Source organism: Pistacia vera, unplaced genomic scaffold, assembly GCF_008641045.1.
Source record: "Pistacia vera cultivar Batoury unplaced genomic scaffold, PisVer_v2 Contig820, whole genome shotgun sequence".
Taxonomy (NCBI): Eukaryota; Viridiplantae; Streptophyta; class Magnoliopsida; order Sapindales; family Anacardiaceae; genus Pistacia; species Pistacia vera.
In genome coordinates this window covers 572,882-597,091 of record NW_022196691.1, presented here as the reverse complement: position 1 = coordinate 597,091, position 24,210 = coordinate 572,882, and the positions used below count along the sequence as shown (strand labels likewise).

The 24,210-nt window shown below is 39.3% G+C and overlaps 2 protein-coding genes across 5 annotated transcripts; both read left to right on the top strand.

Moving 5' to 3' along the window:
* Positions 1-447: 447 nt before the first annotated feature.
* On the top strand, positions 448-24,185 carry LOC116117732 (elongation factor 1-gamma 2-like). 3 transcript variants are annotated; one of them, XM_031403745.1, is made up of 5 exons: positions 16,907-17,008; positions 23,177-23,217; positions 23,499-23,648; positions 23,747-23,807; positions 23,914-24,185. In XM_031403745.1, the coding sequence occupies exons 1-5, from the start codon at positions 16,963-16,965 to the stop codon at positions 23,982-23,984; spliced, it is 369 nt and encodes a 122-aa protein (XP_031259605.1). In that variant the 5' UTR covers positions 16,907-16,962; the 3' UTR covers positions 23,985-24,185. The 3 variants fall into 3 exon arrangements, with proteins under 3 accessions (XP_031259607.1, XP_031259606.1, XP_031259605.1); XM_031403747.1 differs by lacking the exons at positions 16,907-17,008; positions 23,177-23,217; positions 23,499-23,648 and adding exons at positions 448-473; positions 1,043-1,192; XM_031403746.1 differs by lacking the exons at positions 16,907-17,008; positions 23,177-23,217; positions 23,499-23,648; positions 23,747-23,807 and adding exons at positions 448-473; positions 1,043-1,192; positions 1,291-1,351 and having other exon boundaries at positions 23,914-24,041.
* LOC116117731 (vacuolar protein sorting-associated protein 13-like) lies at positions 1,489-16,959 on the top strand. Of its 2 annotated transcripts, none has more exons than XM_031403744.1 (8): positions 1,489-1,683; positions 8,029-8,142; positions 8,505-8,689; positions 14,767-14,875; positions 14,954-15,097; positions 15,385-15,660; positions 15,894-16,512; positions 16,646-16,824. In XM_031403744.1, exons 1-7 carry the CDS (start codon positions 1,609-1,611, stop codon positions 16,509-16,511), a joined length of 1,521 nt encoding a protein of 506 aa, XP_031259604.1. In that variant the 5' UTR covers positions 1,489-1,608; the 3' UTR covers position 16,512; positions 16,646-16,824. The 2 variants fall into 2 exon arrangements, 1 of the variants encoding a protein (XP_031259604.1); XR_004126000.1 differs by lacking the exon at positions 16,646-16,824 and adding an exon at positions 16,831-16,959 and having other exon boundaries at positions 1,490-1,683; positions 15,894-16,568.
* Positions 24,186-24,210: the final 25 nt, after the last annotated feature.

Sequence of the window (24,210 nt, the reverse complement as noted above, 5' to 3'; positions counted from 1 at the left end):
AGATACCGAGAAATGTGGGTGTCCTTAATAACTAGGTGAAGTGAACTCAGACCAATCATTTATAAATCACGAACTAAAATATAAGCCCAACTAAAGCCCAAAAAATAGATAAATATAAAAACTCGGGCCGGGCCAAATAGAATTCTGGTGAATATCCAACCCAAAGCGAAAAGAGTCCTCAACGCACTTGGCTCTTGTCGTCGCTCTCTACAAAACCCTAGCTCGCTTCTCTCATCTCTCTCTCTCTTTTAACTCGCACAAACAAAAAAATGCTCACACTCATAGGTCCTTCTCTCTCTTTCTCTTTTCCCATCCAATTCTCAATATTTAATTCTTCACAAAAGAGAATTGTGAAATATTTTGCAATTTTTTTTAGTTCGTTAGTTAGTTGGATTTGATTTGCTGTTTTGTGATGTTTGTGTGTGCAGATCTCAAATTTGAACGGAACTTTTCTTCGTTAAGCCATGGCTCTGGTGAGGTTCTACGCGACTTTGCTCAATTTTTATGTGTTCTTTGTAAAATATAAGCTTAAAGGATTAGACTTAGATTGAAACTAGACCAAAGTGAAAGTATTTCTATTTGTTAATAATTGAGTGTAAATTGTGAAAACAGATTCATATGTGTAATGTTGTTCGTTTAATGTGTTTCATTTCATTGATTGAATGTTGGATCGGATTGGATTAAGAGTGAGTATTGAAATATATCAATGCATAGAATGATTTTATTAAGAACTGTGCAGTTAAAAGCTTTGGAGGAGACCATGTAGGCTTTGAAAATACCATTAATTGTGATTTTTGTTTTGATATTTATGCATGCAAATAGGCTTATTTTCTGATACTGTTGTATCGGGTTAGACCATGGCTAAAAAAATTGTATAGATCAATAATAATTAATTTCAAAGTAGGTAAAGTGATTTGGAAATATTTATTTGAACTATCAACCAATTATTTGTAGGTTTAGATTTTCAGAATGTGTTTTGTTGCATAGTTGCACATTGAAAAGAGAAAGGAAACCTCATTTTCCTATTTGATTCACTCTGCAGGTCTTGCATGGTTTGAAAGGACACAAAAGTCCATTCAAGGCACTCATTGTTGCAGAGTACAATGGTGTGCAAGTCAAATTGGTCGATAATTTTAAGTTGGGTGTCACAAATAAGAGCCCTGAGTTTCTCAAATTGAACCCAATTGGGAAGGTAATGTGTAGATTACAGTGTATAGTTGCTGTAGACAATGGGTTTTGTGAATTTCCTGATTTTGTTTTAACCTTTGAGTAATGATATTTGATTTTCAAGTTCCTGTGTTGGAGACTCCTGATGGTCCTGTATTTGAGAGCAATGCCATAGCACGTTATGGTTAGACCTCTCTCATTCACTCCTTTTCAGTTTCTCTGCTGTAATGCTTGTAATGCATATTCTATTGCTATTGCAAAATTTAGTTTTCTGACTTTAGATCTGTGTTGTACTTGTTTTTATAGATGAAGTGAAATCTCATTTTTATTTCCAGGATTGACTCTTTTTGTTTTTGCTCTCTGACTTGATTTGTTTTTCAACAGGTCTACCCAAGTTCCATTTCTATTGAAGGAACATTGGGAAATTTCAGACTTCGTGATATGTCTCTTGGTGCAGATCACTGTTGGGGTTGGCTTTGTGATATACGCAATCCTGGGGTTGAATCCCTTATCAAGGTAAATTTGTCAATTTTTTGATGGCCAGTTGATGTGGAAGGATTAAAGATTTTTTAAACTATTTGAGCTTTGCCGTGCTAATGCAGTTTTGAACAAATTGAACTCTAGCTTTATTATAGGGACATTCAATTATCGGGTTTGAACTCAAACAATGTAGTGTTTGTCTTGATGCTTGTTGATGAGCAACCAAGGGGAAAGGTTTACCGTAGGAAGAAGTGGGGTAAGAAGCAGGGGAATAATTGACAATTAGGAGGTTAGAAGAATTTGTTATGAAGGGACAGGTGGCCTGAGGAGATTGGAGAGAGGAGAAATTCTGTTAGGAGTAAACGTAGGTGCCAGGAGGGAATAAAAGGGGAAGAAGGGAAAAGGGAGAGGCATTGAAGAAGTTGATTAAGGAAGGGGAGGTTACTGACCCTCGAAGTCAGTATTATCGTTTTGTTTTCTCTTTTATACTTAGCTTATTTGTTGGTTTCTCAATTGTGGAATATTGTAACAGGGTCTGGATATATTTTCGGATGTACTGTTTTGCTGCTGTTAATATAGAGATTCCTTGTTTTGATTGTGATTTGGATTGGAACTGTAGCTAGATTGTTGTGTATTTGATAAGTTGCAGGTCAGGATCTCATCAAGTGGTATCAGAGCACTGAGTTCTGGGTTATGGTCTTGACAAGAATGGAGTCCAGAATTGATAACGTGGAAAAAGAAGTTACGAAGTTAGGATTTGAGATGGGTACCATTTGAGAATGTTTGGTTGAGATACAGTCATGGGTGCGAAGAAAGGATGAGGAAGAAGCAGGGAGAACTGAGATGCGTTCATCGGAGAATCTTCGGTCCTAGCAAGAAGAAAATACAAATGGAGCAAGTGGGTCTGGCAACAGTAACCAAAACCATAATGAAGTGACAGGAAGAAAGTTGGAAATGTCGATATTTTCCTGTGAAGATCCTTACGGATGGATCTTTAGAGTAGAGCGCTACTTCCACCTCAATGGAATTACTGAGGAAGGAAAATTGACAGCAGCAGTTGTCTGTATGGAGGGTGAAGCTATTAATTGGTTCCAGTGGATGGAATCCAGAGCTCCGGCAAGTTCATGGGCTATGTTTAAACTGGCACTACTTCAAAGATTTATTAGATCTCAAGAGCTTAACCCGTACGAGTCATTAATGGCATGAAGCAGACTGGTTTAGTTATGGAGTTTTGACGTCAATTTGAAGCTGTCGTGGCACTGCTGGTAGGGGAGAAGGAAGAGATACTGCAAGCAGCATTTATCAATGGGTTAAAAATTGAACTAAGGGCTGAAGTCCGTTTAGCCCAGCCCACAACATTAATGCAAATAATAGACCTGGCCCAACGAATTGAAGAAAGGAATCAAGCAATAGAGGAGGCCCAAATGGGAACAATTAAACCCACACACATTATGGGGCTTGGACCTTCAAATGGACCCAGACCCACGACCCGAGTGGATAGCCCTAACTTGACCCGATTTGAAAGTAGCTCAAACCCAAAATTCCCTAACACGAACAGATTCAAAAATCATCTAAACCCAAAATTCCCTAACACGTCTGAATCCTTAAAATCACACCAATCTTCCAACTTCATTCGACGCTCACCGGAAACCTCAGTACAAGGCTCATCGGCGCAGTTCCCTAGTCGCGACTTCAACCCATCGTCTTTTCGCCCCTATGAACGACCAAACTTCCAGAGAAGAGACTTCCTATTTCGAAAAATGACAGACGCAGAGATCCAAAGGAAAAAAGAGAAAGGTCTTTGCTTTAGATGTGATGGTAAGTTTTCGTTTGGGCACAAATGTGGTGAGAAGCAATTTCAAATCATTTTAGTGGATGAAGAGGAGGATGATTCAGACCCGATTGGTGGTGGGGAGTCTGTGGAATCTGAAATGGAGCAACGGCAGGAATAAGTTGAGCTTTCTCTGAGCTTGGTGGTGGGGATTCATGGCCCAAAAACAATGAAACTCAAGGGAAGAATCCAAGGTAAGGAACTAATTGTGTTGATTGATAGTGGGGCTTCCCACAATTTTATTAGTTCAAAGGTGGTTGCAGGCTTGGGAATTTCTGTGATGGGAACTCAATCTTTTGGGGTCAGAGTAGGTGATGGTTATAGCGTGAGATGTGAAGGGGAATGTAGAAATGTTTGTATAGAGCTACAAGGGATAACGATTATTCATAATTTTTTTCCATTTGATATGAGCAGTGTAGATGTTGTTCTGGGAATCGCATGGTTGGAAACGTTAGGGGAGACCACCACAGACTGGAGGAAGCAGATCATGAGATTTAAGCTGGACGATCAGATTGTATGTCTGCGTGGGGACCCATCTCTGAATAAGACCATGGTTTCGTTCAAGGCTATGATCAAGGCATTACGGAGTGAGGGACAAGGGTGTTTGATAGAGTTCGGTCAGATTCAAAAACAGTGTGATGACAGTGGGGATGTGATGATCAGGTGCTGAAGGTGTTACAGATATTTAGTCGGGTGTTCGAGCCACTTTTGGGGTTACCACCTGCCGGGTCCAGAGACCATGCCATTCAGTTAGTTCCAGGGGCTCAACCACCAAAGTTGCGGTCGTATCGGTACCCTTACTATCAAAAGAACGAAATCGAACATCTCGTCAAGGAAATGTCAGCGTCAGGAATTATTAAACCCAGTATCAGCCCCTTCTCGAGCCCAGTTTTGTTGGTTAAAAAAAAGATGGTGGGTGGAGATTCTGTGTGGATTATAGGGCAGTTAACTAGGTGACCATTCCGGACAAGTTCCCCATTCCAGCCATTGATGAATTATTTGATGAATTGGCAGGCGCGACAGTGTTTTCGAAACTTGATTTGAAGTCCGGTTATCACCAAATCTGAGTGAAACTAGAGGATACACACAAAACTGTATTTAGGACACATGAGGGGCACTATAAGTTTGTGGTAATGCCATTCGGCCTCACCAATGCACCAGCTACTTTCCAAGCAGTGATGAATGACGTGTTCAAACCGTATTTACGAAAATTTCTGCTGGTTTTCTTTAATGATATACTCATATATAGTAAAGAGATGGGCGACCATGTGAAGCACCTCAGCCTTACTCTACAGATCCTCTTAGACAATCAATTGGTGGTCAATAAAAAAAAAAATGTAAGTTTGGGCAGTCACAGTTGGAATACTTGGGGCATGTGGTCTCAGCTCAAGGTGTCTCGGTTGATCCTTCTAAGATTGAGAGTATCATCAAATGGCCGGAACCGAGAGACATCAGGGCACTCAGAGGGTTTTTGGGATTGACGGGGTGTTACCGTCGATTCGTTCAAGATTACGAAAAAATTACCTTGCCACTCACTGCCCTATTAAAGAAAGATTCGTTTGTGTGGAATACAGCAGCTAAGGGGCTTTTGAGGAATTAAAACGAGTCATGACCAGTGTTCTTGTTCTTCGGATGCCTAACTTTACGCAAGAATTTGTCTTGGAGACCAATGCTTCCGGAAGTGGATTAGGGGCTGTGCTGATGCAAGAAGGACATCCGATTGCTTTCCTTAGCAAAGGTTTGTTTTTAAACTCTAAGTTGAAGTCAGTTTATGAAAGGGAATTAATGGCGATTGTACTGGCTGTGCAAAAGTGGCGGCATTACTTGTTGTGTAGACGTTTTATGATTCGGACGGACCAACGTAGTCTTCACTTCCTCACTGAGCAGAAATTACTGAGTGAAAATCAGCAACAATGGGTTATCAAATTGTTGGGGTTAGACTTCATCATTCAGTATAAACCAGGTGCTCAGAACAAGGCAGTAGATGCCCTTTCGCGGATGCCAGACACGGTAGACCTTCATGCTGTTTCTGTGAGTTACTTTTCGGGACTAGAGTGTTTGGAAGATGCCATTCAAGGTGATGATAAGTTACAGGGTATAATACAGCAGCTCCTAATAGACCCCAATAGTCATCATCCTTTTAGGTTACTGGGCCGCCATCTGCTATACCATAACAGATTGGTACTGCCGAAATTTGGACCTCACATCCATAAAATTTTACAAGAATTTCATGCATCGCCCATCGAGGGCCATTCGGGATTCTTCCGGACATATAAGCGGCTAACAAGTGTGGTATTTTGGGAAGGAATGAAGCATGATATCAAAGAATTTGTGGCCGCTTGCCTGGTTTGCCAACAAAATAAGTATGATGGCATGAGTCCAGCGGGTTTGCTTCAGTCGCTGCCGATTCCTAACCAAGTGTGGGAAGACATATCTATGGATTTCATCATGGGGCTCCCGAAAGCTAATGGGGTTGATACCATTTTGGTCGTAGTGGATTGTTTGACTAAATATAGTCACTTTTTAACCCTCAAACATCCCTACACAGCCAAGATAGTCGCTGATTTGTTTATCAAAGAGGTGGTTCGCCTACATGGGTTTCCTCGTACTATTGTCTCCGATCGAGATAGATTCTTCATGAGCAGCTTTTGGAGTGAACTGTTTAAACAATCAACGACCCAATTACACATGACTTCGGCATACCACCCACAGACAGACAGTCAGACAAAGGTAGTAAACCGTTGCTTGGAAACGTATCTCAAATGTTTTGTCAATGGTCAACACCGATCATGGCCAAAATGGGTTCTATGGGCAGAATTTTGGTTCAACACTACGTATAACCGCTCCACCGGCATGTGTCCTTTTAAGGCTCTCTATGGCCGAGAAACCCCAATAGTGTTGCGTTATTCAGACCACACTTCCGTTGTCAATGAAGTTGACTAGCAACTCCAGCAGCGTAACCAGGTTCTTGACGAGTTAAAAGACTATCTCATCAAGGCCCAACATCGCATGAAGACTGCCGCGGACATTCATCGTTGAGAAGTTACATTTGAGGTAGGGGAATCTGTGTATTTAAAGTTATAGCCATACCGATTACGGTCCCTAGCCCGTCGATATAATGAGAAGCTCAATCCGCGGTTTTATGGTCCATTTGTCATCATAGAAAAAATTGGGGCAGTTGCATATAGGCTGGCACTCCCATCCTCAGCACGTATTCATGATGTCTTTCATGTTTCGCAGCTAAAAAAGGCTACGTTCCCTATAACCAATAGTCAGCCTTTGCTAGTAGGCCTCAATGAAGACCTCATTCTACAACTTGAACCTGAAGCTGTTCTTCAGAAAAGGAAACTCCTAAATGGACAGTGGGAGGTGCTGATTCAATGGAAAGGTTTACCTTCCTTTGAAAACACTTGGGAAGATTTTGAAACTATTCTCAACCAGTTTCCTTCCTTCCACCTTGAGGACAAGGTGGTTCTACTTGGGGAGGGTAACGATGAGCAACCAAGGGGAAAGGTTTACCGTAGGAAGAAGTAGGGTAAGAAGAAGGGGAATAATTGACAATTAGGAGGTTAGAAGAATTTGTTATGAAGGGACAGGTGGCCTGAGGAGATTGGAGAGAGGAGAAATTCTGTTAGAAGTAAACGTAGGTGCCAGGAGGGAATAAAAGGGGAAGAAGGGAAAAGAGAAAGGCATTGAAGAAGTTGATTAAGAATGGGAAGGGGAGGTTACTGACCCTCGAAGTCAGTATTATCATTTTGTTTTCTCTTTTATACTTAGCTTATTTATTGGATTCTCAATTGTGGAATATTGTAACAGGGTCTGGATATATTTTCGGATGTACTGTTTTGCTACTGTTAATATAGAGATTCCTTGTTTTGATTGTGATTTGGATTGGAACTGTAGCTAGATTGTTGTGTATTTGATAAGTTGCAGGTCAGGATCTCATCACTTGTTAAGAATATCAAGTTATATACTCCATCCTTCTGAAATTGTTTGACCCTTAGAGAAATATAACTTTCTAAGGGAATTCATATATTGCGTTTCCGCAGATCCTTCTGAAATTGTTTGACCCTTTTAGAAATATAATTTTCTAAGACAATTCATATATTGCATTTCCGCAGATCTTAATTGGTGTTGATTTTTGCCGTTAGATGAATGTTTTGTAAATTAAAAAAAAAAAAAAAAAAGAAAGACAGTGAGGCAAATTTAGTATACATATAAGATATCATGCTTTGACTTCAAAAGTGAGTAAACAATTTGGAACCGAGGGAGTGTACATATGTATACACACACATATTTTAATAATATTATACATAGTATTTGTAGATAAAATAATTATGTTTTATTTATGGATGCTTGAGTTTACGTTTGAAGTTTACTTACATTATTTCAATACAAGCTTGATAATAATTTTTGATGCTCTATTGAACTTGATATGCTTGGGCTCGACTTGTTTGAATCATTAGATGCAAACTTCTTATATCTTATATAGTTGTTTGCCTTTCTATTGTACTTTGACATGTCCTTTATCTCTTTTCTTTTTCTTTCAGTTCAAATTTGACTCTTATAATGCTGAAGATGACGATTATGACGGATATGACTACAGCTTGTCTGGTCGGCTTTCAGGTGTTCGCATTGTTTTCCTCTATAGGTTTGTCCAGGAGGTATGTAAGCAGACAACTTGTAAATATTTTAACTAGCATCAAAGAAAAATCTATGCTACTCTGTTGGGTCGTGGGGAATGGAGAGAGAGAGAGAGAGAGCTGCTGTTAGGCTTTTTGAATAACAGTCAACTATCTAAACAACATGGTTAATAGTTTATGTTTTCTAATTATTTTAATTCTCTAATGATTGCTCAACTGATATATGCAGTTTGAGTTGTTTCTTATTTTTAAATGGTTTCTTGTAATTTTAAGATTTGGTGTTTTGACTGCTGGAGCTTAAATACTACTGATTACTTTTCTTGTATCTTTTGTTTACTTAAAACTGAGTTTATGACTAACTTGGTTGAAACATACTTCTCCAGATATCTGCTTACTTCATGGAACTTGCTACCCCACATTCTGAAGAAGTTATAAAACTTGTTGATAAAGTTGGAGGCTTTGAGTGGTTAATTAAAAAATATGAGATGGATGGAGCTACTGCATTGAAGCTGGACCTCTCGCTTGACACTCCTATAATTATTGTTCCTAGGAATTCATTGAGCAAAGAGTTAGTGCATTTGCCCTCTGATTCTTATTATATGATGCAATTCTTTTTTTTTTTTTTAAAAAAAAATAAGAAACTGAAAATTATAGATGATACCTATTTGATTGTCTTAGAATTTCACAGTTTCACTTCTTAGCAATAACTCTTCCTACAGATCTTGCAGATAAAGACATTTTTACGTCTTGAAAACTTGAAACTTCCAAAGAAGCTTTACTTGATTTTATTAACTTCAAGCTAATTTCTTCTTGTTTACTGTATAATAACCTCTTCTATCTTGTGTCAAGTAAATAATTAGATACAAAGTAATAATTGGAATTTGCAGCAAACTTTAATGGATGTGTATATCTGATATGGATATAAATAATTCGCATGTTTTTTTACATCTGCTTTTACTTCTTGCACTTTATTGTAGAAAACCTTCTTATCTAATATCCAGTTTCCTCCATTGATTGGTGTTCATTATTTTCCCCTGGTCAAGTAACAATCCTCCCTCTAATTCAATGTAATGATGATTGGTCTTCCTTTCTTCAAAACAAATAGGTTCATTTATTTGACCTCAGTGGTAGGCTTCTGATACGACCCCTACTACTCGTGTTTACAAAAGGAACAAGAAGGCCAGTCAGTGGGTGCGCGCAATGGGGAGTTAGTTATCCACGTGGCAGGAAACATGCTTTGGGCGTGACGTTGCAGATATAAATTGGGGAATTTCAATTGTAAAAGCATGTCAATATTTGAGTATGATTTTGGGAGGAACTAGCCCCTCGAAGAGCTAGATATCGTTGTGTTTACCATACTGGGTTTTTATACCTTTTCTTTACTGTAATTTCTGTTCTAGTCAAGCAATCAATACAACAATATTTCTATAAGCATTGTTATATTTCTTTTCTGTTTGGAGTTTGAACATTGTGGTTGAGTGCCGAATTACAATCCATTGAGGGTGTTGCGTTGAGGGCCCAGGTTCTCAACAAATTGGTATCAGAGCAGGTGGGTTATGGTGAATAGAATAATGGAGGTGAGAATGGAAGGGATTGAGAGAGAAGTGGGGAGTGTTAAGGAAGATATCAGTGGAGTTAAGGAGGACGTCGGTAACATCAAGGAATACCTACTGGAGTTAAGGGAATGGATTAGGATGAAGGATGAGAAAGAGGGAAGTGTGAACCCAGGAAAAGAGAAGGGAGAGTTGTCCGAGATCTAAGCAAATCGAGACGATCGTAACCAGAGTTCATCAAAATCAAACGAGGGAGGTGGAGGGGAAGATCGGAGAGTGAGGAAATTGGAACTACATGTGTTTAACGGAGAGGATCCTCATGGGTGGATCTTCAGAGGCGATAGGTATTTTCAGATCAACAAGTTTGATGAAGGGGAAAAACTGGAAGCCGCGGCAGTGTGCACGGAGGGGTGCCCCTTGAACTGGTTCCAATGGGTGGATTCTCGGGTTCCGTTTATAGACCAGCGCACCTACAAGAAAGCGCTGATTAAGCAATTTTGACCCTCGTACAAGGGGTCAGCTTTTGAATCATTGGTGACGTTGAAACAAACCACCACCGTGACCGACTACCGAGAGCAGTTTGAGCTGCTGGTTGCACCCATGCAGCAGGTTGAAGAAGAGCTCTTAATGGGCACTTTTATCAGTGGGCTGAAAGAAGAGATACGGGCTGAATTGAGGTTAGCCAGGCCCAAAAACCTTTTTGAACTAATGGACCAAGCCCATAGGATTGAGGAAAGGAATTGGGTGTTAGACAAAAATAAATGGAAAGTGGGCCGAGCCCAATGGACCAATAAGGGAGGGGAATACACTAGATTCGCACCAGGCCCAGAACCACTTAAAATTGGGTGGGTACCCAACTCCTTCAAACCTTTAGATCGCATCCTACCATTTCAAATGAAAAATGGAAAACAGGAGAGGGGGCATGAGTTAACGGCGACGATCTCCAAAGACAACCATTTCCGGCGACTTACCGATGTAGAGCTATAGTACAAGAGGGAGAGAGGGCTTTGTTACAAGTGCGATGAGAAGTTCGGGCCAGCTCACCGATGCAAAAATCGCACCCTCCAGGTTTTGTTAGTCACGGATGCAGAGGAAGAACAGAGGGAAGCTGAAACAATGGTGATAACTGAAGAAGAAAGTCATACCGAAGAAGATCTGGTAGCTCTATCTATGCACTCTATAGTGGGTTTGATGTCATCCACCACTCTGAAGCTTCGGGGAGATTTGCAAGGCTCTGAAGTCATCGTGATGGTAGACAGCGGGGCTTCACACAACTTCATCTCTCACGATCTAGTTCGACAGCTAGGTTTAAGGGTACAAGAAACATGGGCTTTTGTGTTATGGTTGGGAATGGGTATACAATGCAGAGTATAGGGGTGTGTAAGGGGTTAGAGTTAGTCATGCCAAGACTTACAGTGGTACAGGATTTTTTTCCTTTTGATTTGGGAGGGGCTGACGTTGTACTCGGGGTTACTTGGTTAAGTACGTTAGGCGATGTTTGTGCAAATTGGAAGTGTCTTACCATGAAGTTCGAGGTGGAAGGGAAACCGGTAGTACTCAGGGGTGATCCGTCATTGGTGAAAGCTGTTGTGTCATTAAAGGCTATGCAGAAGTCGTTACACCAAGAGGACTAGGGGTTTATGGTGGAGTTTTGCTCCATTGTACAGCAGGGGGTTGAGGAAGTAATGATCGTGAACCCTGGAGTTGAAACTCTCTTAACTGAATTTGCACCCATTTTCGATCAACCCGCGAGACTTCCTCCACTTAGGCGTCAGGACCATTCAATCATCTTGAAGGATGGGGTCTCCATTCCGAATATCCAGCCTTATCGTTATTCATATACTCAGAAAAATGAAATTGAAAGGTTAGTTGGGGAAATGTTGGCCGCCGACATTATTCAGCCTAGTATTAGTCCTTTCTCTAGTCTGGTGTAGTTAGTTCGGAAGAAAGACAACAGCTGGCGTTTCTATGTGGATTACAGGGCCTTGAACGACATCACAGTGCCCGATAAATTCCCAATACCTGCCATCGACGAACTGCTGGATGAATTGGGAAATGCCGCCATATTCTCTAAATTGGATCTCAAATCGGGATATCATCAGATTCGGGTTTGTGAGATAGATGTCCCTAAAACAGCCTTTGGGACACACGAAAGGCATTACAAATTCTTAGTGATGCCTTTCGGGTTGACTAATGCACCATCAACCTTCCAAGCTCTTATGAATGACATCTTCAGGCCATTTCTCCGCAAATTTGTGTTGGTATTTTTTGATGATATATTAATTCACAGTCCTAACTTTTCTGTTCATCTCCTGCAATTGCGCCAGGTTTTTTAAATTTTCTGACAGCATAAGTTAGTGGTCAATAAAAAGAAATGCCAGTTCGCTTAAGCTAAACTGGAATATTTGGGCCACATCATATCCGGAAACGGCATCGAAGCTGATCTTGCTAAGATTGACTGCATGTTGTCTTGGCCTATTCCAACGACAGTGAAGAGTTTACGTGGCTTCCTGGGTCTTACCGGATACTACAGAAAATTTGTTCAGAATTATGGTTAGATCGCCCAGCCATTAACACAATTACTGAAGAAAGACTCCTTCAAATAGAACCTTGCGGCATAGCAGGCTTTCGAGTCTTTGCAGCAAGCGATGGTTTTGGTTCCAGTGTTGGCTACTCCCAATTTTAATGAGCCTTTTGAAATACAGACTGACGCATCCGGCGTCGGTATGGGAGCTGTCTTGGTGCAACACGGACGCCCCATTGCTTTTCTCAGTAAAGCCTTTTCTTCCTCTACCAGACAAAAATCCGTATACGAGAGGGAGCTCATGGCTATTGTGTTTGCATTACATAAATGGAGCCACTACCTGATCGGCAGCAAATTCATCGTTAAGACAGACCAGCGGAGTTTACAGTTCTTGACAAGACAAAGGCCAATCACTCCGGAACAGCATAAATGGATTTCAAAGTTACTCGGGTATAAGTTTGAGATTCAGTACAACCCAGGCAGCTCTAACAAAGTAGCAGATGCTCTCTCTCAACGTGAATCTGAACCTAAATTGCATGCCTTATCTACAGTTATTTTTCCTGGATATGAAGACTTGGCCTCTGAAGCCTTCCAAGATGCTAAACTCAAACAGATTATACAAGACCTCATTGCAAAGCCTACTTCTCGAGCTCACTATACATTACATCGTGGCTGTCTCTTGTACAAAGGCCGGTTGGTTCTCCCAAAACATCTAAATTCGTTCCCCGAATACTGGAGGAATTCCACAGCACACCCAGCGGCGGCCATTCCAGTTTTTTTTTTTTTTGCATATATAAACGAATTTCTGGTGTTATTTTCTGGGAGGGAATCAAGCAAGATATCAAGGAGTTTGTCAATGCATGTGGGGTGTGTCAGCAAAACAAACACCTATCCTTAAAACCTGTCGGGTTGCTACAGCCCTTACCAATTCCAGATTTGGCTTTCGATGACCTCTCCATGGATTTCATTGACACCATCCTGGTGGTTATGGACCGATTGACGAAGTACAGTCATTTTATGCTATTGTGTCATCCTTATACGGCAACTGAAGTTGCGGCCCTATTTGTAACGGAAGTGGTCCACTTGCATGGCTTTCCTAAGTCTATTGTTTCTGACCGGGACTGTCTATTCTTGAGTAAATTTTGGACAGAATTGTTTCGCTTGGCAGGTACCACTCTCAAATTCAGCTCCGCATACCACCCCCAAACGGATGGTCAAACAGAGGTGGTTAATCATTGTATCGAGACCTATCTTTGTTGTTTCACAAGAAACAAACCCAAGCAGTGGCCGAAATGGATTCATTGGGCTGAATTTTGGTTTAACACGTCCTACCGCAACTCTACCAAAATGTCCCCTTTCCAAGCTCTTTATGGTCGGCCCCTTCCCACACTCTTGAAATTTACAGAGGTCCATTCCTCGGTGGAGACAGTTAATCAACAAATGATCAACCGAAATGCACTGTTGGATGAATTGAAAGCCAATCTCACTGCCGCACAGGACCGTATGCACACCCAAGCCAATGCTCATCGCCGGGATGTGTCTTTTGATCCAGGTGATTTTGTTTACTTGAAACTTCAACCTTATAAATTTCGCTCCTTGGCTCTCAAGCTCAATGAAAAACTCAGCCCTTGCTTTTACGAATCCTTTCAAATTCTGGAAAAGATTGGTGCTGTAGCCTATCGCCTCGCCTTACCTAACACTTCCGGGATTCACCCAGTCTTCCATGTTTCTCAATTGAAGCGGAGCCTTCATCCTTCTGTCCCAGTTCAACCCCTGCCGGACTGCCTTACTGATGAATTAGAGCTGATGGTCCAGCCTGCTGCCGTACGTTTTGTTCGAACCTTGCTGGATGGCTCTCGCGAGGTCTTAATCCACTGGAAGGATTTACCTTCTCATGAGGCCACATGGGAATCCTTTGACATTATTGATCGGCAGTTCCCTCACTTCCACCTTGAGGACAAGGTGAGTCTTTTTGGGGAGTTAGTTATCCACGTGGCAGGAAACATGCTTTGGGCGTGACGTTGCAGATATAAATTGGGGAATTTCAATTGTAAAAGCATGTCAATATTTGAGTATGAATTTGGGAGGAACTAGCCCCTCGAAGAGCTAGATATCGTTGTGTTTACCATACTGGGTTTTTATACCTTTTCTTTACTGTAATTTATGTTCCAGTCAAGCAATCAATACAGCAATATTTCTATAAGCATTGTTAAATTTCTTTTCTGTTTGGAGTTTGAACATTGTGGTTGAGTGCCGAATTACAATCCATTGAGGGTGTTGCCTTGAGGGCCCAGGTTCTCAACAGCTTCATTTGTTATATATATGAGTTAACTAAGGGTGTTCCCATCTTTTTGAAAACAGAGAAGGGTTCTTTTTCTTAGTGTTATTTTCAGAGAGGCTTTTATTTAACTGCTTCGAGGCTGTTAAATCCTTGCATCTTTCTGTTCAGTTTTTCTACCCCTAAAAAGTTGTTAGATTTGTTGTTTCCTTAACTGGAATTAATTTGTGCATCTGATTTAAACTTGAAAAATTGTAATTGCCTTTTTTATGCTTTGATTGTTCATGCAGTTTCATTCAACTTGATTTGGGCCACCTAAAGGTGACAAATGAAATAAATTGGCATGGAAGCTCAGAGAAGGATCCTTCAGCTGTCCATATTGATGTTCTTCATGCTGAGGTAGATCTTTCCAGGACTTTTTTTGGAATTTCATTATTCTAATTAAGAATTCTAGTTGACTTCAGGTTATATTTGCAGATTATGGGGATCAACATGTCTGTAGGAATCAATGGTTCTGTCGGTAAACCAATGATACAGGATGGGCAAGGACTTGATATTTTTGTTCGTCGGAGTTTGAGGGATGTTTTCAGGAAAGTCCCAACATTTTCTCTCGAAGTTAAGGTATTTTATGTGATTGAAAATTTTTGCAATCTGTAATTATATACTTCTGAATTTCAAATTGAAGGAATTTTAATCGCACCTTTGGTGGGTGGTGCTGATGTTTGTGATGGTTGTGTGCTTGAAAATTAGGAGCTGCATGATGGTCTTATTATATATGAATGAACTTTATTGTTCCTTCCTTTGTCCGTAGTAATTTTAATTTTTTTTGGACTAGAGTCTAGACAGTTTTCTTTTCTAATTTAGAAAGATTTGGTTTGCTTAATTGTTTTGGGCTTTCTTTTGAGCAGGTGGGTTCATTGCATGGTGTGATGTCTGACAAAGAATATGATGTTATTTTAAATTGTACATTTATGAATTTAAATGAAGCACCCAATCTTCCTCCAAGTTTTCGTGGCAGCAAGTCTGATTCCAATGACACAATGCGCTTGTTGGTCCATAAGTTCAATTTGAATAGTCAGATGCTACTGTCCCATAGTGTTACCATAATAGCAGTTGAAGTTGACTATGCCCTCTTGGAGCTGTGCACTGGCATTATTGAGGAGTCACCTTTAGCTCATGTTGCTGTGAGTATCTTTGTTTGTTCTAGCTCAGTTGTTATTGCTTTTGGTCAATGTTACGATTTAAATCACAACTAACTAGCTTATTTTTGGTCACTATTACATATTTAAATTACAAATAACTAGCTTATTTAATTTGCTTTTTATTTCAAATAATTTTTCTTCTTAAATGAGAATGACACTGTTTATTTAAAGTATTATTTGGGTTTACTTATATTTTTATCTCTTAACTCTTTCAGCTGGAAGGACTTTGGGTGTCATATCGGATGACTTCATCATCTGAAATAGATCTCTATGTTACAATTCCTAAGTTTTCAATCATGGACATTCGCCCTAGTACAAAACCTGAAATGCGTCTGATGCTTGGATCATCCACTGATGCTTCCAAGCAACCTTCTAGCGGAAAATCACCCCTTTTCTTAAATGAGGGAAGTTTTAAGAGACCAAATTCTGAAGTCGGCCTGGACATAGATGTACCTGTTTCGACAATGTTCTTGATGGACTACAGATGGCGAGCATCCTCTCAGTCATATGTGGTTTGGGTTCAGCAGCCTCGTGTCCTGGTTGTTCCAGATTTCCTACTCGCTATTGGTGAGTTTTTTGTGCCAGCTTTGGGAGCAATAATTGGAAGAGATGAAACAATGGATCCTAAGAATGACCCTATAAGTAGAAACAATAGCATAGTACTCTCTGGACCTGTTTACACGCAGAGTGAAGATGTGGTGCATTTGTCTCCTGGTAGACAGTTAATCGCTGATGCTGTTGGTGTGGATGAATATACATATGATGGTTGTGGAAAGATTATCTGTTTAAGTGAAGAGAAACATATGAAGGATTTCCAGTTAGCAAAATATTGACCAATTATAATCATTGGACGTGGCAAGAGATTGCGGTTTGTAAATGTCAAAATTGAGGCACGCATTCGTTCTTCTTTCTGAGTTTGTTTATATTGTTTCTTGCTGTTGGCTTATATCTTTATAAATTGTTTGGACAATATCTTCGTCTGCTCTTATCTTCACCCATATATTCTAGATTTTTTTTTTCTTTTTTTTCCAAAACAAGATCACCTATTTTTTATCCATACTTAAACTGGCATTAGCAACATTTCCTTAGTACTAGTTGTATTTTCTGGCTATCTAACTGTTTGTATTTTTATTTGTGATATTTTTCTGTCAGAATGGTTCCCTTATAAGGAGGTATACCTACTTGAGTAATGATAGCAGCTACTCGGTTGCAGTAGAAAATGGTGTTGACATCTTGGTTCTGGATAATGTGTCATCTGATGATGACAAGAAGGATCTGGATCACATGCATGAATTTTCTGATACCTCTAATGTGTCTTCACATTCCCAAAGTGTTAGCAAAAGAGTGCATTTGTAAGTTTTGAGAACAGAACTGAGTTAGTTTGTAATAATAGAAATCTCCTATACGGTGCATTTTGAGCACTCTAACTACAAAAGTGTTTCTCTCCTGTAAAAAACTTTTCACTTAATAAAAATTCCCAGTTTTTTCGTGTTTATGTCTGATACTTTCCTCTCTACTGTTCCTTAATTTGTTTCTTTAATTCAAGAAAAATCTTCATGGTATCAGAGCTGTAGACCAACGTCCATGGCTAATCCGAGTCCTAAACTGTCAAATTCAACTCCAAGACCAGAGATTGAACAAGATCAGAGCACAAACGTGCTGAGTTCAGCTCTTCACTCAACACTTCTGATGAGCTCAGTGAAGCTATCGGAGAAGAATTATAGCTACTGGCGATCGCAAATTCTTCCAGCATTGATATCTCACGATCTTGATGGATTTGTTACTGGTGAGAATCTATGTCCTCCTATGTTTCATTTTGATAAATCAGGAGAATCAAATGAGTTGACTAAGAAACCAAACCCTAGGTATTTCATTTGGAAAAAGACAGACCAATTCCTAGTAAGCTGGTTGTTCTCAGCTATATCAGAGTCCATGTTTAGACATGTTGCTAAGTGTACTAGTGCCTATGAGATCTGGAATACCTTAGAACTTCATTTTCAGTCTTTCTCAAAAGCAAGAACATTGCACTTAAGAAATCTGTTACAGACTACTAAGAAAGAGTCTTTGAGTATTAATGACTATATTTTGAAGATGAAAGAATTAGGTGATGAGCTAACAACAAATGGAGTCAAAATTGGTGATGAAGAGTTGCTGCTGTACATATTAGATGGTCTAGGTCCTGAATACGATGCTGTAGTTGCAAATTTGACATTTAATAGTAGTACTGCAACTCTTCAAGAAGCTCAATTTGTGTTACATAAGCATGAAATGAGACTTGAAAGACAGAACAATGCCCTGTTAAGCTTTCATGAACAGTTAAGGTCTACTCTAATAGCCACTAAACAAGGACCTATTGACTCTGTAACTTCACAAAATTCAGGAGCTGGTTTTCAACATGCCTCACATATGTTGAAACCAGGAGTACTAAATAGTCAGTCCCCCGAAATGATCTTTCAACAAGGACAAAATGTCTTAGCCAATGTACCTTCACAAGCTGTCTTTGGGGCTTTTGATCTTGGTAATGCTGGATATTCAGGAAGTGGTACTAACAGGTTGTCTTATCCAAATGGTTCTCAGTTTATGCCTACTGGTTTTAATCAATTTAATAACAATATAATGAGAGGAAGAGGGAGAGGCCGAGGCTACTTCAAGCCTAAATTGATCTGTCAGGTTTGTGGCAAGATAGGTCACTCTGCCCTGCAATGCTACCATAGATTTGATCAAGATTTTCAGGGTTTCAACTACAATCACTCAGTTCAGGCCTCTACTTATAATCCTTCTGTTTCCTCTCAAACTAACCTTGCTGGTGTTCCTGATGGCTTTGTTCAGGCATTGTTTGCTGGTTAGTTTGTTCCTAACACTGGCTTGCATCCCAATTATGGCTTCCATAACTCAGTTCTGGGCTTACATGATTAGTCAGCTACCTAGGATCACAGATGCCTCAATATCCTACTGCAAACTTTCAAACTCCTGATTATAGACATAGAATGAGTCCACAACCTCAACCTACCACTGTAGGAGTAGTTGGAGCTAATCCTACCAAGGCTGAAACTGGAATACTGTCATCCTCAGGCACTTCCTACCAAGCTGTAGCTACTCCACAAACTGTACATGATCAGTCTTGGTATATGGATTCTGGAGCATCTAACCACATGACAACAGATGCTTCCAATCTGATGCACAAGTCTAGTTATCCAGGGAACTCTAAAGTTCAAGTTGGCAATGGGGATGCTATTCCTATCACTCACACAGGTATGTTACTTGTTCCTTCACATGCCTCACAAAGAATACTTCAACTTAAGAATATTTTATGTGTTTCGAAAATTGCAAAGAATCTAGTTAGTATTTCTCAAATTACCAAGGATAATAATGTCATAGTTGAATTTCATTTTGATCATTGCTTGGTAAAGGATAAGAGCAGCAAAGCTGTCTTGTTGCAAGGCTCAGTGAAAGGTGGCCTGTATCAACTGGAATTATCAAGCAATGTCTCTCCTTATGCATCATCCATTCCTTCTGCTTCACATCATGTAACTGGGAATGTGGTTCATGAAGCTAATGTTTCTACTTCAGATAGTATTACTAATGTTGTTCATGGGAATTCTGATGTTAAGACTAATAATGTACCTTCAGATTCTGCATTGTTGTGGCATGCCCGATTAGGACATCCAAATGTTAAAACTCTTCAGTATGTTTTGAATAAGTTGCATGTAAAACAATCTGCTGCTAGTAATAAAAGTTCCTTTTGTGAGGCTTGTCAATTTGGAAAATTGAAGCAATGTAGTTTTCCTATTTCATCCTCAAGAGCTAGTTGTCCATTAGAATTGGTGCATTCTGATCTGTGGGGACCAGCCCTTGTTATGTCTAGAGAAGGGTATAGATACTATGTGATTTTTGTTGATGATTTTAGTAGATACACATGGATATATCCTTTGAAACTCAAGTCTGAAGCATATACTGTTTTTGTGCAATTTCATAAGTTTGTGGAAAGACAATTGGATATCAAATTAAAGTGCTTGCAAACTGATTGGGGTTGAGAGTTTAGGTCCTTTTCAAGTTATCTTCAGGAAAATGGAATCATGTTTAGACATCCTTGTCCCTACCTTCACCAACAAAATGGAAGAGTAGAGCGAAAACATAGGTCCATCACAGAATATGGGTTGTCAATATTAGCTCATGCCACTATGCCTTTAAATTTTTGGTGGTCAGCTTTTAGCACAGCAACCTTTCTCCTGAATAGGTTACCTTCAGCACCTCTTGAGTTTGAGTCACCATATTACACTTTGTTTCATAAAGAGCCTAAGTATACTGATTTTAAAGTATTTGGATATAGTTGATATCCATATCTCAGGCCATATCAAAGACACAAACTGTCATATCATACAGAAAAGTGTATTTTTCTGGGATACAGTCTTTCCCATAAAGGTTATTTATGCCTAGCGTCTTGTGGTCGATTATATATTGCTCAGCAGGTGAAATTTAATGAAACAAATTTTCCATTCAAGAATGAGAAGAATGAATCTGAAAATTCTGCAAATAATAGTGACAATTCTGTTCAGTCTTCTCTTGATAAATCCTGGTGCATTCCTACCTCTGTATTATCTTCAAGAATTGATCCTGGCACAACAGTATTATCTTCAAGAATTGATCCTGGCACAACAGTATTATCTTCAAGAATTGATCTTAGCACAGCCTCATTTGAGCTCACATTGAATGATACTCCTAACTTACCATCAGCAAGAGTAGCACACAACCTTAGTCCAACCAATGTAATCCCACACACTGATATTCAGGCCTCAAATAGATCTACATCTAGCTCCTCTACTCACACTCTATCCAGCTTTCCTGATGAGTTCACTAATCAAGAATGTGACCATCCTATCACCTCTATTGATCCTGATAGTCACCAGGAAGCTTTACTACCTTGTACAACCCAACAATCCACAAATACTCACCCTATGATTACTAGAGCTAAGGCTGATTACTCTGCAAAAGCTAAAGTTGATCCTGATTTTACTTATCAGGCTTTATTGACCACGAATACCATTCTTAGTGAACCAAAAAATATAACTGAAGCTCTACTTATACCTGAATGGAAGCAGGCTATGGAGAGTGAATACCAAGCTCTTTTGAAGAATCAGACTTGGGAATTAGTAACTTATAAAGAAGGTATGCATATAGTTGGAAGTAAATGGGTTTTCAGGACTACGTTAAACTCAGATGGGACTCTATAAAAATACAAAGCCAGGCTGGTAGCCAAAGACTTTCAACAGACACCTGGATTGGACTACTTTGACACTTTTTCTCGAGTTGTGAAGGCTGCAACAATTCAAATTATGATTTCTTTGGCAGTCCATCAAAGGTTGGCAAATTCAGCAACTTGATGTAAATAACGCATTCTTGAATGGAGAGCTATCAGAGAAAGTTTTTATGTTGCCCCCTGAAGGTTTCTCTCCTGCCTCTTCTTCTTTTAATTCAAGGCTGGTGTGCAAATTACATAAGGCTCTCTATGGTCTTAAGCAAGCTCCAAGAGCTTGGTTCGATAAACTGAAAAATGCATTATTAGAATGGGGATTTGTTAACACTACCGCAGATATTAGTTTGTTCTTTTACAAGAGAGAATCCCAAGTGATGTATCTTCTAGTATATGTGGATGACATCTTGGTGACAGGAAATGATAGTCATCTTATTTCACAGCTTATAGCTGATCTTAACAGCAAGTTTGCTCTAAAAACTTTGGGAGAAGTTCAGTATTTTCTTGGTTTTGAGGTTAAAAGAAATTCTTCTGGTTTACTGCTTACACAAACCAAGTATGCCCAGGAGCTTTTGTGTAAAGCTGGTATGGAGGATTCTAAACCATGTTCTACCCCTATGGCCACTGGTTTAAAACTTGGAAAAGAAGACAGTGAGCAATTTAATCAGCCTTCTCTTTACATGAGTATCATTGGGGGATTGCAATATTTGACTTTGTCTAGACCTGATTTGGCTTTCTCAGTGAATAAACTAAGTCAATTCTTGCAGAATCCTACTACAACTCACTGGACAGCCTGCAAAAGAGTGTTGCGGTATGTTAAAGGTACTTTATCCCATGGGATTCTCTTCACAAAAAGGAAACCATTTACTCTAGAAGCCTTTGTTGATGCTGACTGGGCAGGAGACACAATTGATAGAAAATCCACTAGTGCTTGTAGCGTTTTTCTTGGTGGTAATCTAATCCAATGGGCTTCAAGGAAACAAAAGGTTGTTTCTTTGTCATCAACAGAGGCGGAGTATAGGTCTCTTAGCCAAGCTGCAACTGAAGTAGTTTGGGTCCAGAATTTGTTTAAAGAACTTGATATTCACATTAAAAACAACTCTGTTATCTGGTGTGATAACATGAGTGCTGGTGCTTTGTCCTCAAACCCTGTTTTCCATGCAAGGACAAAGCACATTGAGATTGATGTCCATTATGTGAGGGAACTTGTTGCAAATAAAACATTAAATGTCCAATACATAGCTACTGAATATCAGATAGCTGACATTCTTACTAAAGCTCTTCCTAGCTCAAGGTTTGCTTTATTAAGAGAAAAATTGTGTGTTGCAGCTGAACTTCCTGAATCACTATCTGATTGATCAAGTAAACTGTGCAGACTGTAGTAGTTGCAAGAGCTGTGTGTGTAGACTGGCAGAATACATGACTGAAGCAGTAGTTGTTCTGTTTTCTGTAATCTGTAAAGAGTAGAATTGAGATGATTGTAAGCAAGAGTTTAAGTAATTCTAAATGGAAGTAAAATGTGCAGACTGCAGTAGTTTCAAGTAAAGTGTGTAGCCTGGCAGACTACACAACTGCAGCAGTAGTTTTTTTTTTTTTAATGATCTGTGCTGTTAGTAAAGTGTGCATGTTGATCTGTTCTGTTAGTAAAATGTGCAGGCTGGCAGACTACACAACTGTAGCATTATCGTGATCTATTTTTTTTTTTTTATTATTGTAATCTATTAAGAGTAAAAATTGAGATGGATGTAAGCAGGAGATGAAGTAGTTCTGAATGGAAGTGGTGCAGTTTAGTTCTGAATGGAATTGAATGGAATTGGTGCAGCTTAGTTCTGAATGGAATTGAATGGAATTGGTGCAACTTAGTTTTGAATGGAATTGAATGGAATTGGTGCAGCTTGCATTGGAAATGGTGCAGCTTGCAGGGAATGTGCAGCACAGGTGGTGTACAAGTGGTCCAGCTTAAGGGGAAATTTTAGACAAAGGATGTAATTGTAACGTGGTTTAGCTTAAAGGGAAATGTTAGGAAAAGAGTGTAGTTGTAAGTTTTGAGAGTTGAACTAAGTTAGTTTGTAATATTAGAAATCTCCTATACGGTGGGTTTTGAGCACTCTAACTACAAAAGTGTTTCTCTCCTGTAAAAAACTTTTCACTTAATAAAAATTCCCAGTTTTTTCGTGTTTATGTTTGATACTTTCCTCTCTACTGTTCCTTAGTTTGTTTCTTTAATTCAAGAAAAATCTTCATAAAGTGATTCAGATGTGATCCAAAGTTTAACTTTTGAAGCCCAGGTAGGTGAACTCTCATGGACGAATATTATTTGTTGCTAACCTATATTTTTAAGTAAAATAGGCTTATTTTCTGATACTGTTGTATCGGGTTAGACCATGGTTAAAAAAATTGTATAGATCAATAATAATTAAGTTCAAAGTGGGTAAAGTGATTTGGAAATATTTATTTGAACTATCAACCAATTATTTGTCGGTTTAGATTTTCAGAATGTGTTTTGTTCCATAGTTGCACATTGAAAAGAGAAAATAAACCTCATTTTCCTATTTGATTCACTTTGCAGGTCTTGCATGGTTTGAAAGGACACAAAAGTCCATTCAAGGCACTCATTGCTGCAGAGTACAATGGTGTGCAAGTCAAATTGGTCAATAATTTTAAGTTGGGTGTCACAAATAAGAGCCCTAAGTTTCTCAAATTGAACCCAATTGGGAAGGTAATGTGTAGATTACAATGTATAGTTGCTGTAGACAATGGGTTTTGTGAATTTCCTGATTTTGTTTTAACCTTTGAGCAATGATATTTGATTTTCAGGTTCCTGTGTTGGAGACTCCTGATGGTCTTGTATTTGAGAGCAATGCCATAGCACGTTATGGTTAGACCTCTCTCATTCAGTTACTCCCCTTTCCTTATTTGATAGGGCTCACACAAGGTGACTCTATCTTTATAATGAAACTCATGGTTTATATTGTTGTTTGCAGTTGCCCGCTCCAATGCTGGCAATTCTCTCCATGGTTCTTCTCTGATTGATTATGTAAGACACTTCTGTTAGTTTTGCACTGTGACTCTAATCTTTATTTTCTTTCCCTCAACCTTGAATGACTGTTATGGTTATCCATCTGCTTGTTTCATTAGGCCCATGTTGGTAGTGGATTGATTTTTCTACTCTGGAGATTGATGCTAATATCTTCATTTGGTTTGAACTGAGAATGGGAAGTGGTGTATACCTTCCACCAGTGAGTATTCTCCGTAATTTTTGTCATATTGTTGTCCTACTT

Bases quoted from the DNA above. Each gene is read 5' to 3' on its own strand.
- LOC116117731 (XM_031403744.1), top strand. From the start codon at position 1,609: ATGTCTCTTGGTGCAGATCACTGTTGGGGTTGGCTTTGTGATATACGC. The intron at 14,876-14,953 runs GTAGATCTTTCC...TTATATTTGCAG, and splicing joins TTGATGTTCTTCATGCTGAG to ATTATGGGGATCAACATGTC. The intron at 15,661-15,893 runs GTGAGTATCTTT...TAACTCTTTCAG, and splicing joins CACCTTTAGCTCATGTTGCT to CTGGAAGGACTTTGGGTGTC.
- LOC116117732 (XM_031403745.1), top strand. From the start codon at position 16,963: ATGCATGAATTTTCTGATACCTCTAATGTGTCTTCACATTCCCAAA. The intron at 17,009-23,176 runs GTGTTAGCAAAA...AATCTTCATAAA, and splicing joins TGTGTCTTCACATTCCCAAA to GTGATTCAGATGTGATCCAA. The intron at 23,218-23,498 runs GTAGGTGAACTC...TTCACTTTGCAG, and splicing joins GTTTAACTTTTGAAGCCCAG to GTCTTGCATGGTTTGAAAGG.